The sequence below is a fragment of the Pagrus major genome, chromosome 2 (genome assembly GCF_040436345.1).
Source record: "Pagrus major chromosome 2, Pma_NU_1.0".
Lineage (NCBI taxonomy): Eukaryota > Metazoa > Chordata > Actinopteri > Spariformes > Sparidae > Pagrus > Pagrus major.
This window is the reverse complement of record NC_133216.1, coordinates 15227367-15243316: the sequence shown is the minus strand read 5'-3', so window position 1 is coordinate 15243316 and position 15950 is coordinate 15227367. Positions and strand designations below refer to the sequence as shown.

General features: G+C 41.8%; 1 protein-coding gene across 1 annotated transcript; it reads right to left on the bottom strand.

The window, feature by feature from the left end:
• Nucleotides 1–133: 133 nt before the first annotated feature.
• slc1a5 (solute carrier family 1 member 5) lies at nucleotides 134–9638 on the bottom strand. The gene is made up of 8 exons (XM_073490866.1): nucleotides 8975–9638; nucleotides 4663–4705; nucleotides 4481–4543; nucleotides 3913–4079; nucleotides 3565–3798; nucleotides 3145–3339; nucleotides 2910–3044; nucleotides 134–2775 (listed from the first exon to the last, which is right to left on the bottom strand). Exons 1-8 carry the CDS (start codon nucleotides 9493–9495, stop codon nucleotides 2550–2552), a joined length of 1584 nt encoding a protein of 527 aa, XP_073346967.1. The 5' UTR covers nucleotides 9496–9638; the 3' UTR covers nucleotides 134–2549.
• Between the last annotated feature and the right edge of the window lie 6312 nt (nucleotides 9639–15950).

The window sequence follows — 15950 nt, the reverse complement described above, 5'->3', positions numbered from 1 at the left end:
CATGGCATATGGAGATGACTCACTGTAACATATGTAGCTGTGGTGTTCACACACACGTTTCTTAACTTCCTGACTGCATGAAGTGTGTAAACACACAGAAGGTTGTAACAAACATCACAAGAGAGACAGACAATTAATAAAAAAAAAGGATTTTTATTGTTTAAAGACAGTATATTCAGACTGTAATCTAGAAATTTCGTTGAAACATAGCCCCATTGTAATAAAATCATTGCAACTATCATGTAAATACACACAACATAGACACTATGATTGAACCTGACAGACATCCATATGGTGAAAGATCTCAGAAAGGAATGTTAGCATCTTCACAACTTTCCACCAAAAAGGCATTAAGTAGAAACTCAAGCACATTAACTATATTTGGAGGCGATGGCTAATGTCTTAGCACTCTCTCATGACATTTAAGATTGCAGATGTGATGAGACTCCAGACCTGCGATGACTTCTTTGGAAGGACTGCAAAACTCGTACAAATAAAGCTGATAAATAATACAGACTTGGGAGCACTGATCAAAAATGTTGATTTCATTTTGTATATAACAACAGTAGTAAATGTCCCAAATGTTGGTAGAGCTTTGTACGTTTACAAGACAGCATGGATGAAAAAGATATCGTACATGCACATGTATGCTGTGTTGCATACCGTATGATGTGTTTGAAAATAGACAATATCACTCATATACTCATCACATTACTGTGACAGCACACATCTTCAAAAGTCTCAAGTCTAGAAGTTTCTTAAATGCCCACTGCCAGACTGCACAAGAAAACAATGTATTTATATGTAAAACATTGGCTTAACTCTTTGGATTTTGATAAGGGAAATAAATATGAATTAGAACAATTATCCGAGGCATCGTCAATGACATACAAGAAGGCCAAAAGCCTATGTTACTAGCTTTTCATGTCCATGGCAGTCATAGCCAAAACATAAATAGGTTTAAGTTGAGACACGCTTACTTTCACTGAAGTCCTTTAGGTGTCCAGGCCTCAACAGTCGAAACAAACTGGCAGTCCACTACTGCTATTCTGGCGATGTAGAGACATCCTTGTAGTGGAAGGACTTTTGTTACTTACACATCACATGTAGCCACACCACACTTTACATAACATCAACAGACTGTCCTTCTTGTCACATACTGTGCTTTAAAACCCATTTGTGCCTTGCTGAGATGCTAGGATCTACACAGAGCAGCAGCAGAGTAAAATGTGGGCTATAACATTTAAAAAAAAGTCATTCTTTGTTTTCAAGAGTTCAATGGTCTCCCTCCTGTTTGCTGGGTCTGTGATTTTTGGTCTGACAGTATTCAAGCCATAGTTAAACCTGAGGATATGTTGCCTGTCACCGCAGGTCCATATGAAGAGGCATTAATGCTCGGAGGTCAGTCTGTCCATGCATGTTGACATATAGAATCCTTGAGAGAAAAAGTTCCTTCATTCAGCTTTGGGAGGTTATTGTGAATATTATTTCATTTGGTTTGCTTCAGAGCAGAAAAACAGTCTTTAGCACAGGTTGTCTAAGGCATCATACATGGCATGGAGTAACCACAGACACAATGACTGATAAATGTCTTAAGCCCCTTTAAAAACAACTATAAAAACAACAAATGTTTGTGCTTTTTGTCATGCATACATTATCACAGCCATTTTCATGCAGAGTATATGACACTTAATTAGTGTATGCTTTACATATGACAAATCATATCCAAGACTTGCAGTTTTTATACATTAGAGGGAATCTGCATGAAAGTGGCCATGATCATGTACAAAAATATCCGACAAAGTAGAACACAAAACACAAGAACAATTAAAACAGTGACAGTAAAAAAACATTTTGAAGGTAACGGATTCCAGATGGAGAATAGAAAACTTTGCAGCAAGCCGTTTGGTGGTCTTCATCAACTTTTAAAGTCAGACTTAATGCTTTCCACCATGGTACATACCTGCTTTTACTGCAGGTTGTGGGAGAAGTTTACAAATTGATAACAGGATGCTAAAAAAGATGATACATCAATGTAACTTCCATTTATCATTGCTATAATACCAGTTACATTTCTTCTATTTGTAACATTAGATCTGACATATTGCAGAGGGTCAGTAGGTCCAGCCTTTTAATGCTGCAGTGGGTGGAATTTAGCTGTGACTGATGAACACCTGGTTTAACTTAGCCACATGATCAAATTCCGACTTTAAAGTTGATGAGGACCGACCAACTGTAACCAATGTTAGTCTCGAGTCTGCACAGATTCGGCCAGACTAAATTGTTTATCACTCAAAAGGAAACAAAAACTCACTGTGCATAAGATTTTTGAATTTTGAATTTTCCCCCTTGTGCCCAGAAAAGTGTTGAGGACTTTTCAGAGAGCTTATTTTTGCATTGTATAGTGTGCATGTTCATCGTCTCTCCTTTTACCAGTTTCTTCAGGGCAGGATTTTTTTAAAAAAAGGAAAAGGGGGCCTGGACCTCAGGTTTCAGCTTGCAGGAGTGTCAAATAAGTGAGAGGGTCACTGATAATGTCAGCAGCTTGATTACATGATGGACTCTGACAGAACTCTAGCGGCTTCTTCGCTGTCCTTATTTCCTCGATGCGCAATGAGCGGCGAGCTCTCGGGGGCAGGGACTGACGGGTCCTCCAACCTGACATCGCTGAGCTCTGTTCCCTCTTCTCGTTTGGCCTGGCGGTCCACGAAGAACTGCAGGAGTCCGGCTCCAAAGGCATCGCCCTCGACGTTCAGTATTGTGCAAGTACGGTCGCTGAAGACAGACAGAAAGGATGGCAAAGAATTTAACAAACTGCCTCAATTTAGGCATCGCGTGACATTGTGGAAGAGCACATGTCAGGGAACTTGATGCTCTATATGTCAAAAATAATCAGGTTTTGTACTCACACAAGCCAGTCAACAGCCAGGATGAGGGAGATGTCATTGGTGGGCAGTCCGACTGCCTCCAGGATGATGGCGAGGGTCAACACACCACCAGCAGGTATACCTGCTGCTCCAACACTGGACGCTGTAGCTGTCACACTAACACATTAGGATGGAAGATGATGCAGTTAGATACCACTAGAGCAGATAGGATATCACACTGATGTCTGCAAACATTAAATTATAATTTAGGGCTTACAGGATGGTAACGACTTGGATGAAGTTAAGGGAAGTGTTGTTCAGCTGAGCGATGAAAACAGCAGCCACACACTGGAATAGAGCAGCTCCGTCCATGTTGACCGTCGCACCAATGGGCAGGATGAAACGGCTGATGTGCTTGGATACGCCGTTATTTTCCTCCACGCACTTCATCATCAGGGGCAGAGTGGCAGAGCTAGGTAACAAGGAATAGAGGGATGTGTGAGTGTATGAAGATGAAAGGTATGTGCATGTGTGTTTGTAGAGAGAAAAGTGTGTGTGCTTAAGAACAGGAGAACCTCCGTATTTGATATTTTACAATCAGGAAGAACAAACAAGTGTGTGTGCGTGCGTGCGTGCGTGCGTGCGTGCGTGCGTGCGTGTGTGCGTGTGTGTGTGTGTGTGTGTGTGTGATAGTTACCTGGAGCTTGTTCCGAAGGCCGTTGCCAGAGCTGTGAATATCCCCCAGAGGAAGGTATATGGGTTTTTCCTTGTGATGATGAAGTAGATGGCGGGCAGCACAAGAACGCCATGGATGGCATGTCCGATGATACAGCAGGCGATGTATTTTCCCAAACTGGCAAACAATGCGCCAACATTGTCCATCTCAACAATCTTGCCAGCTACGAGGAACATGATACCAAGAGGGGCGTACCTGTAGAGAGACAGGAATGTTACACAACATAAAAAAAGAAAGAGCCTCTCGTACTGCTCCATACCAATTTTATTCGAATCCCGCCTAACCCAGATACATGCAGGTCTTTCTTACCACATGATCCAGGACACCAGTACCATGGTGGCCTCGTTGAAGGAGTTGAAGAACTTGATGAGGATCTCCCCCTCCTCTCCCAGCTTCCTCAAAGCCACGCCAAACACAATGGCAAACACAACCAGACCCAGGATATTCATGCCGTCCTGGTCTGTTCCAATGGGAATCTTTGAGAAACATACAGACAACGATGAAAAACACAGATCCACACTTGAGTCACAACAAAAAAGATGGTGTCCTTACGTTCTGTAGCGCATATGTGGTCTATGTTTAGGGCTTTTTCATTGGCACTTTTGGCCACAGCAAGTCAAACTGTGCCATGCTGATTTGCGTTTCCATTACAGGTTTGATTGAGTTGACTTCTGTAAGCTTTGACCACTCGCCACTGCTTTTAAACGTTCTTCCACTGAAGACTAGCACATCATTAGTTAAAAGACAAACCTTCAAGCAGATAGCCTTGTTGTAATGGAGATGCAAATTCTGGCTGTGCTGGGCTCAAACCAAATAAATCCAGCACATGTGCATGGAAAAGCCCTAGTTTATGTGGACAACAATTCACTTTGCTCACCTTCTCCTCTGTGGGGATTCCATCTGTGCCATTCTTCGTAATGTTCCTGTAGCCGGTTGCATACTGGGTGGTGAAAAAAAAAACGTGTTTTTTTTAGGGTTAGATGGGTTTATCTAAATATTCCCTTTAGACAATTTGAATAATAATTATGCTAACTTATAGAACCGGGATGCAGTACTTACTGATCGAAAGGCAGCAGACACCAGGTTGGAGGGAAAGATGTTTCTGTGGGGAGGGAAAAAAAACAACAGTTCAACCAGATGTCATGGGAAAGTTTAAATGAAGAAAGATGTGGCCGTGTAATGACGTGTTTGGGAACTGAAGAGCTGAACACAAAACAAGTGCCCCGGCTTTGTTTGTGTCTTTCTCAGCAGTATAAGAACAACCCTGACCACGTATACAAATGGACACACAGCACCAGGTCACATTTGCTACAAGCTAACACTGCACACTGTAAAGCCATAAACTGGCCTCTTGAGTCTGAACTGATTGCACACCACATAGATAAGTTTAAATTACACTGCAAGGCAGCCCTGGGCCACAGTGTTACTTTATACCTCTACCTTAATTTTATAAAAATACTTCCATTTTACTGAAGTCTATCAGCAGTGGTGTTGAAGAGAAGCAGTTATACCTTCTGGATGTCTGATGGAATCACAAGGTTGATCATGTGGAAAATAGCTGAGAGAATTTAACTATTAATCTCCTTTTTTCCCCACTCAGCACCCTATTTCTGATTGCTCTTGTGTTAATTCATTCTCTACTTACTAAGTACATACACACACACACACATGTTGGTACATAGGTCGAACTGCATATTAAATCTCTCAAGATCTCATAAAAACTCATGTGTTCCCAATAAACCTTTACTCAGCTGTCTGTAATGGATTAGAGTAATAAGGCATTAACTTCACAATCTCTTTGCAGCCATTCATTCCCTCTCATTAGAACACAGTGCATCAGGATTAAATGTCATGTGACTGTGTGACAGGGCGGCATGCATCTGGATCACACGCTGATTTCTGGTTGTGTTCTACAAAGAGCCATGACAAAAAGGCTTCCAGGCTTTCAAGCCGTTATTTGAATATTCAAATATTTTACTATGACACCGAGTTAATACCACGGAGCTGAAACCTGAGGGGGTCTGCTTCCTTGTTCTTCGTTGTGGCTACTTTGCTTCATTAGTGGCACAGGTACAACACACACACCCACATTCTTGCAGGCATTTACTGGCAAAAGTTTCACTTCCTCCTGTCCTGCATTTTTGTCTCACTCAGGAAGCACCTGTCACATCCCTTTTGAAAGTTAAGTCAACACTAGACATGTTATTATCCATGAGCATGCTAAGCTTAATATATAGTATGGTCACTAATCTGTTTAAATGTTATATTCATTTCAGTTTTTGTGCAGTTTTTCATTTACCGATATTGAGAGAAGGTTATAAAAATCCTCTGACGAACATTTGATTTCTGGCTACGTAAACAAACTTGATAATTTGCACCACCACAGATACTGAATAGATTGGTATGACAACAATTGACACACGGTGCTGTCACACGCCGTCAGGTGGGTGTGTTTCTTTTATGCTGATTGTTTAAGGTAAACTGCTCTGACGTCCTCCCGGCATCTGGTTACACCTGCCGGATCTGACAACACAGGGAACACCTCGGGCAGGTCTACGTGGAATAGTAAATGTTTAAGTTTGTGACCTAAACGCAGTAATCGTAGATGCGTGATGGAGCAGATGAATGGATGAATAATGGACTTACACTTGCTCCCATTTTGTTCATATTGAGCCATTAATATATGCGAAGTCTTAAACGTAAGTAGCTTTTGTAAAAGAGAAAAAAAAAAAAACACCCCAAGATACTCTTATAATGCTGTTTTTATGAATAAAAAAAACAAGTCGTCTAAAAGCAGCTATCACATAACCTAATGTTTACAGATGTTTTTATAAAACTAAAATCTTTATACTGTGTATTAGCTGTGCCAGAAATCTACTTGAATGATGACAAAAATAGTAAAAAGGAAGGATAAAGAAGGGGCAAAAAAATGTATCAAAACAGGCAAAATGTGAACTTCTGAGGTATACTGTGTGCCACGCAATCTGTATTTAATGTCACTGCTTTGCTGGAGCTCGAGGCAAACAGTGTACGTGGTCAATAAATTCACAGCTAATGCTTGCACTGACTGATAGCCACAGCCTGTGAATGTAGACTGTACGTTTTTTTGGTGAGAAAACAAACAAGAAGCAGGTGATAAGGAATGTCAACGAGGATGTGTAGATGTGGCTCCACACACACACACACACACACCCTTAGGCAGACATGTGGCCACTACTGTAAGCATGTGTGTGTCTACGAACAATGACCAGGCCATTTTTCACACTTTGATGAACAGCTCTTCAGTCAAAGTCTCCCACTGTCTTTGTTGTCAAAACTAACCAGGACACCCACAGAGAGGGCTCGCTCTAATGAGAGGCACGGGGTTTGCCTGCCGTCCTATTACGATAATGTGCAACAGTGTGTGTGCACATGTGCTTAGGTTTTCTCTTTTCAAACAGCTGGAAGCTACAGTAAAAAAATCACGATGATGCATTCAGGAAGACTATTAACTAACATAAGATAGACTATTGCACTGATTCTTGACATATTAAAAAGGTCTTCGTTATGGGATCCCTTTTAATCCTAGATGTTAAACACGAACAGAGAGAGTCAGACAAAATGCTACCCAGCCTATCCGAGTTTCATAACCCAAACCATTGTGTTGTTCAAGATACTCTTAAGTAATGCTCTCTGACATAAAGCAGGGTAACAATGTTAATCTGTGATCGTTTAAATTTTGCCCCATTTCTCTTGCATGTCTAATCCAGTTCTGGGCAGCGTGAGCTATTTTAACAGAGGTGGTGCCACAGCTAGGTCCCACTGCTGGAAGAGGAGGAGGAGGAGGAGGAGGAGGAGGGAGGGAGGGTGGAAAACTCTTGGCTTCTGTAGTGCACAATTCCATAATTCATGGAGCGAGCGGGACTAAACGCGCCAGAGAATGTCCATACTAACCAAAGCTATGCAGTCGGGTCGCAAATGTATCAAGACTGCGTGTGAAGAGAGACTTCATGTTAATGTGAAACTTAAAGTACTCAACTCAAGTGCTCCTCTGTTTGAAGGCATCAAAAAAGCTGGTGATGGATTGTCGTAGAGATCACATTAAAAGTCAGAGGACACTGTTGACACTGAATACAGTCCAGTTTGATCTCTGTAAGCGATAACATCACAAGCCCAGGCTATCACACTATGCACTGTAGTGAGTGGCAATGTGCTGTTCTTTAAGGTGGGTTCGTTCGTTTACTTTATTAAGTCATGAAAACAAAGAGAGCTTGTGTATGATTTAAATGCCTTCCCCTGCAAACTACATAGTGCACCTTTAACTCCCCAGTAAACTTATCTACTGAATGGCTCAGACAGACGATGCCATCTGGGCTCTTCCCATTTTGGGTGCTAAAACAGGAGATGTGTAAAAAGAAGGAACAATACCTCTTGCCTGTTGTGTAAGATGCGTTACTTTAAATCCCGTGTATGATCATGTGTCAGAAGGTTTTGACATCTGGCTATTTCAGTCTCTGAGTCAAGTGTTGGTTCACTGATGCCTCCTTTTGCACCTCAGTAGATGAGGTGGCACATGTCCCGTGAACGTCCCATGAATGTGACACGTTGGTTTGAAAAGCAAGTGCTGCTTGCTTGCCCGCCCGACCAGACAGGTTTTCTAGTCATTAGGTTACACTCTGGAGTGCAAAAAAGGTCACCGAGTGCAGGAGAAAGGGCTCTCGGCCATCTTTCAGACAACGGCGAGACCACATTTCCACATGTCTGAACTGTATAAGCTACATTAGCTTTGAGCACAGAGTTAATTTAGCTAGAGGAGCGGGGCTGTGTTAGTTTCTGCAAACGGGGCTGTCCCAACAAGACCACATGTAGGTCTTATGGTTGAAGTTGTGGTTGAAGACTCCCTGTGTGGTTATACACGTGTCTGCTACATTGTAAATAAATCGAAATTAGTTTTCCTGAAAAGACCATTGTAAAAAAACGGACCGTGGTCGTGCCAATGAGCAGTCCGTGACACCTGGCGCTGAGCCCCGGGGAGTTAACCCTCTAATACGGGCTGATGCAACTGCTTATTGTCGTTACGTTACACCACGACAAGCGCACACAGCTTGGAGGGAAGTTAAGCTAGACGTGTAGTTTGGTTAGACTCTTTATTTCAAATAAAGTTAGGTGAATAGACAAAAAGGTAAAGAGGGTCCTGTGCCTTTTACTGGAAGCTTCCACAAAACTACGATGTGTAACGTTGCCACAAGTTTTGATACCTAGCTAGCTTGTGACCGAGGGGAGGCGTTGATGAACAGTTAGACTCATACACAACCGCACAACACAATTTAACTTAATTTTAAGGGTTTATAGGCTCAGAGGATGTAGTGTTGGGGGGGGGGGATTCACTCACCTGATCAAATCTAAAAAGGAGTCTATCACTTCTTTCGCGACAGGCACGTCGTCACCCATGCCCGCCACCTTCGGTTTGGTTGCCACCGACCCTGGGGTGAGGATGAAAGCCATCACGACCCCGATGGACGACGCGATCAGCGTGGTGACCAAGAAGAAGAGCATGGCCCAGCCGCCGAGTTTCCCCAGGGCTTTCGGGTCAATGCTGGCAGCCCCGGACACCAGACTGCAGACCACCAGGGGGATGATGATCATCTTCAGCAGCCGGATGAGGATCTCGCCGGGGAAGCCGATGTAGATGATTTGGGTCTTGGTGAGCTCCACGTTGCGCACACCGAGTCCAATAAAAACCCCAATGATGACCCCTGCTACTGTGAGGATCACCAGTAAGTTGGCCATCACGATCCTCTTGACCCGCTGGGCCAGCGGCTCCGGGTTGCTACTCTTGGGGCTGCTCAGTCCGTTGGACAGCGGCTCGCCGTTGGATGCCTTCCCCTCCTCTATGTCCATCTTCTCAGCCATAGTGCGCGTTGGAGGTTACCCTGATGTTATCCCTCAAAGCTCAAGTACTACTGAAAAGTAGTGTGTCGGAAGTACCTTGTAATATAAAAGTACAGCCTGACTTCCTCCTTCCCGGTGATGTCCAGAGCGTCTGGTGCCACCGTGTATCCTACTTATCTCTATGTACCTAAAGGCAACCCCCAACGTGTGACGTATGACTGGGCGTGGTCAATGTAGACGTAGGATATAACAGGGATGTGGCAGCTGTCAATTACTAACCAGATGTTTTTTAGGACGCATTCCATTCTAAATATATTTAGAGAGATTGTCTGTTGATGTTAAATAACCTAATTAATTGTAGTGTAGTGAGAACCTTATATGAGGAAGAATTTCAGGGAAAGAAAGAAAGATTTAGGGGACATGTGGACCATTAAAGGAAGGCTTTGTTAGTTAAATTTTATGTCCATATGGCTTTTAAGGTCTGTTCTTTTTAGGCAAATGTCTTTCAGCTTTATTGTGGCAGATTTTATTTGTTAATCTGGGGTCAGAAGACAAAGTTCTTTTTTTACGTTGTTTAAAATGTTCCTTCTGGCAAATGTTTCGCCATTGTAGCTATTTTTTGGTGTCTTAAAACAACATTATGTAGCTTTATACCTTAAAATAACAGCTTCAATTCCTGTTGATGGTTCAGTGTCTTGTAATAGACTGAATGGTGTCTCTGTCTCAGCCACTCCGCCTCCCCATCACATGTTTCTGCTCTATGTAACTTCAGTGAGAGGGTAGGATCACAGCGTTACACACATATTTACTTCAACATACAAGTTTTCAACACATAACATTGTTATGACGTAATGAGTTTTATAGCTATTTTTTGGTGCCTTAAAGCAACATTGTCTAACTTTTTACCTTAAAATAACAGCTTCTAAATCACGGTGATGGTACAATATCTTGTAACAGGGTGAATGGTGTCTCTGTCTCAGCCACTCCATCCCCCATCACTTGTTTCTGCACTATGTGACTTCAGTGAGAGGGTAGGATCACAGCGTTACATACATGTTTACTATCGTATTACTAATATCGTATTGGTTCCTCTTGTGATTATCAATACACGGGCAATATCGATATATATTTTTTAAAACATGCAGCCACTCTAAATAGATTCCCCTCACAATTTGACTTACCAAGTTTGACTTACAGACAGAATCACTGTATTGTGAAACTATCATTATCGTGGGCAACGTAGCGTGAGTTACTCACTGATTCCCATCCCTAGTCTAAAAGCCCACGCAGGTTAAGCTTGTATGTGCATGACTCAAAAACAACTACTACCTATTACAGTTTACAATTTATTGAAGGCTTCGTTTTGGCACAAGACACTTTTATTCTGCTACAAAGCAATGTCACACGGGCCTAAACCATCTCCTCAGCCAATATTCAAAGAGGTGTGGAGTAATCTTGAACAGCAGATGTTCTGGACTGAACCGAACAGAATAAATACACTGTATTTTGAGACCTTGTGGTAAAAAGCAGAGTTTTGCCTCACAGCAAAACACAAGACACTATATGTGTTTTTTATTTGACCATGCAGCAAAAGCAACAACTGCAAGAAAATTCTCTTGAGTAAATATGTAATCATTTGGTCCAATCAAGATTGAGAAAACTTTTGAACTGCTGAAAATTAATAAAAAATTACAGCCAACTGTTGAAAACTACATTGAAAAGGTGCAGAGGTACTGCAGCTAATGCAGCTTTGTCTGTACAGCTGTGGGGACAGCCACTGGACTTGATGAGACCTCCCTCCTCTGTGTGTTTATTTGCTCTCCTCTCAAGTACCAGTTCAACAAAGAATACCATCATTGTTGGAGTTGTAACTTCAAAGGGTGATGCATGTGGAACCACAAGCACAGTAAAAACATTAATCTAACATCTGCCATGTTTGCATGACAAAGCGTGATCACTGAGCATGATTTAATTTGTCTCATCCAATCATTACAGTGAAGAGAGAGTGACCGGGATGCATGGCGATACACCACATCCTTCTCTGTCCATTCTGATATTTTGCGGGGTGGAGTGATGACAAAAAATAAAAATGAAAGTGATGAGTAAGAGGGAAAGTTTGGGATGGTAACAGTGAGGTTTTGAATTTTCTGGAAATGTCGGTTCACTGGCTACCACCCTGCCGTTTTTGGCACATGTGTATCAAACTGTAACAAGAGACAGGCTCATTGTCTGTAATACTGAGGCCTACAGTCTGATAGCTTCAAATTTGTGTGTAGGGGTCCAAGAAAGCTTGGGGTTAGCTTACACTCAAACAACAATCCAAGCCCTTTTTAAACAGGGTCCCACTGGTAGAAATTTGTGGGAAAAGCACCTTTAACACCAAAGAATGCCCACAGGACCAGAACTCGGACTGGTAGGAAGCTGTCCTCTCAGCGCTGGGTTTGTTATCTCAAGCTCGTTCTTTGTTCCCTGTGACTGTGTGAATGATTGCAGGAATCGCTGTGATTCTGTGAAATAGTGCATTACTCTGTGAGAAAGGACAACATCAATGGCTAAATCAGCAGGCACATGAGGCGAGAGAATTTTTCTAGAGTGGGCCCCGTCTATAAAAACACACCCTGCACACACACACACACACACACACAGTGGACATACCGTGGAGATGCTCTATTTGCTGTTATTTAAGATATCATAATTTGACTGTTCTTCAAAATGGAGGAACGACCAAACGTTACAAGTGTACAATCATTTATATTGATGACCTAGAGTTTAAATATTGTCTACTTATAGAAGTAAGAGGGTGAACATGACAAGCATTAGCATTAGCATTGTTATTATGGGCATATTAGCATGCCGATGTTCGCATGTATCTCACTGCTGTACAGCCTCAACGAGCTGCTAATGTGGCTGTAGAGTTACGGTATACTGTAACTCATACCAGGTGTATGCAGGTATAAATAAGGGTTGTTCTGCAAAGCAAAACAGGATGTAGGCCTATACATGTACAGTATATCAAGCTACCCTCTAACAATTCAAAGGTAAAGCTTAAGGTTATTGCTTGATGATGCACCTGAATGAAGGCACGCACACAAGCATCACATGACATGAAATTGGGACATGGAAAAAAGAGCACGTTGGACAACTAAACACAGCTGTCTCAGGTGTCGTGAGAAGAACAGATGAGAGACAGGGAGGCTGACAAAGAAATAAGAAAGGTGGAGACCGAAAGGAAACTCAATACCACACCTTCATGTGCCAGTCCAGTAACTCCTTACCTTTCATCTTGTTTCTACATGTGGCAGGACCAAGGTGCAGGACAAAACTGTGTTTTCACTGACAGCAAACTGCTCTTTTCACTTGCAAGGGACAATGTATTTTGTAAGACTTCTATCCAGAAAAGCTTTCTCAGAGTGTAAATACTGTACGCTGCAGGGTGGATGAGGAAGGTGCTGAGTCATGATGAAAATACTTCCCTGGATGTTAATCTAAAAGGAATGTCGGAAAGAGGAGAGGAGGGCCTACGAATGATTAGTTCAGCTATAAACAATTACTCAACAAAAATGTACTCATCCACAGAGCTGCTCATGAATCTTTTGTCTAACATGCCAATTTGACCTACTGTTTATGTTTGTTGCAACTATTGGATGGCAAAACATGAAATTTAATATAATGGTCAGGGTCTCCAGAGGATGAATCCTGCTGACTTTGGTGATCCCTTGATTTTACTTCTAGCATCATAGTTTGACAATTGTGGCTTAGAGTACATGGCACAACATGTAAATATGTAAATGCGGGGGGGGGGGACATTGTCATTGTGATTCATCTGGAGAATGCTGATGATACTTGGCAAATTATCATATGAAATGCTAAGATGATCAACATTGTAAACATCATCACATTAGCATTGTCATTAAAGCATGTTCTCATGCTTACATTAGCCTATAGCCTCACAGAGCTGCTAACATGGCTATAAACTATTAGTGTTGTTATAACTCTAGCTAATTACACAATTCAGTGTATTTTTAAAAGCACTATGAATGCAAATTAATGCTCCTCATTGTATTTGATCATCCACAGTATGTCTACAGCTAAACACGACTGGCATCTCTGTAGCTCAGAAGTGATGGAAGGCCCATAAACCCTGTCTGATCTCACAGAGCTCTATGTGACCAGAGAGGCCTCCCGAAATTTTTTACAGATTTACACTGTGTAATCAGACTCACATGCCCTGCCTACAACCATCCTGCTGTGTCTGTTACAGCCTGCCTTTCTTTTATAGATTTCATGAGTAGATGAAATATGATTCCTTTGTAAATAATGTCATTATTTTTAATCACGTTGTGTTGCACAACATTTTGAATTGTTTGCCTGACTTAACTTACTTAATCTAACTTTTAAGTATTATTACAGCAAATCAGTATCAATCATATCAATCAAATGCACATGAACCCTCCCAAGTCTGAGTGTAGTAATATGCACAATGTAGAAAGTAATTGATTTTTGAAATGCAGTTATATTTTGCAGAGCAGATGGTAGGGACCAGTTTCAACTCAAGGCTGCTCCCTGTAACCATGTTTTTATGTTTTCGTGTTGCTATACGTCAGTTGATAGTTGAGAGAGGACACATTTCCGCTGGTGTGGACATAAATATAATTTGTGGTCCCACAAACCTACAATGTCTAAGTGAACTATACGTGAGGAAAGTACAGGCCTAAATAAAGTACATTTCCTGTCCTCTCATCACTTGTGTTATTTGAACTACGTTTCAGTCATTAGACCTATCATCAGAAAGCTTTTAAGCTTACAACCAATGTCCATTAGCATTAGGTTGCACAAATGGTCCTGAGCCCTCAGACTGTTGAGAAGGAGCATCCAGTCTGAAACTGCATAAAGAAGCTTTCGACCTCGGACAACCTTTAGTGAAGGGTCAGATCAAACTCTTGAACATTTTTAAATGATTAAGAGTCTCCTTCAAGGGTAATTCCACCAATTTTACACACTAACTTGTGTTTACAGGTCTTGGGAGTACAACTGCAAATGAGAAACAGTAGTACAAAGTCTTGTGGCTCCAGAGAAGGCTGCATGTAATCTGATAAATAACCTCCTCTTACAGACATGCAAGACAAGACAGACAGACAACATGTGTATGTATATGTTGGTTGTTAATGATTGAATTATTGATTAAAAAGTTCAATGACATAATAAATACTAATAAATCTGTCTGTTGTACAGAACAGGTTATGTGCAAAGCTCTGCATCCTGTTCAATCGTCTCCACATCCCTACGCACATTCTTTGACCCACGACCCTCCCCCACATACAAAGACAAACCTGTATTTTGTGTTAATCATCCACACACTGTGTCCAACCGCACGAGACATTAAGAGAAACTAGCTCAAACCATAACATGTGTTGGAAAGCTGTTCTTGTCTCCTACATGTGTTAGCTTTAAATATTTAACCCTATAATGCTTCTCCTCTTCTACACAACACCATTTTCCTTTGGCTGGTTTTAGCTCTAAAGCTCAAGTGCTGACAAAGAGTTATGTACCCATAGGTGATCTATTATAAGTGTCTCTTGTTAATTTCTGTTGTCTATTTAATTCATTTTTGCCTGCCAACACTGCTGTCACATGTAGACAGTGTGTGATTCTAGTTAACCGTTATCTCAATTATAGGAGTGCTACAATTGGAAATCATTCTCCCTCTCCGCTGCCTCTCCTAACAGTCAGTCATCTGATCTCTCTGCATCCTCTGCATATCTCTCCATCTGTAATAGTGGAGGTCATAGCAGTGTGCTTAGTCCAGGCTTATCAAAACACACCCGACTACAGCCTCAGGACACAGACGCCCATCACTATTATTTACACGTGCGCGCATGTCATTACTACATCGTGTAAATGTGTGCGTATGTTTGTGTCACTGCGTGTATTGGAATAAATGACCTGCATTTGGCCGAGGTCAATCAATAATCCACAGAGAGGAGAGTAACCTGCTCTGGGTCTTGTTTTCCTTCATGCAGGCGCATTGTTTTTCTGCCTTGTCATGAACACAGACCAGTCTTAATAGCTGTTTTCATTCTCTCCATAATTATTCCAAATCAAGTCTGGCGATTTAGAGGATTTAAATAATACATAATCTAATGATTCAATTGCCCTCTTCTCTGCCCTGTGAGCCAGACCTTTCCTCCACTTACACATGGCCACACTGAAGGACAGGCCCAGAGGTGAGATGCAAACGACGTTTCACATTCCTCACGTGTGTCGTGCTCAAGCACAAAAACAGTGCACAGATCCCAGTTTGTGTTTTGTCAACTGTACAATGCCAAACTGCAGCGGGACAAAAACTTTATTCACTCACTACAATTATCCATCCAGTCAGATCAGTTGTGATTGTCACGCCCTTGAACACCGCAGGTCTCATTTCTGCACAGTCTTGTTTTGTGTTTGTAATTATGGACGCACGCCCCTATAGTTCA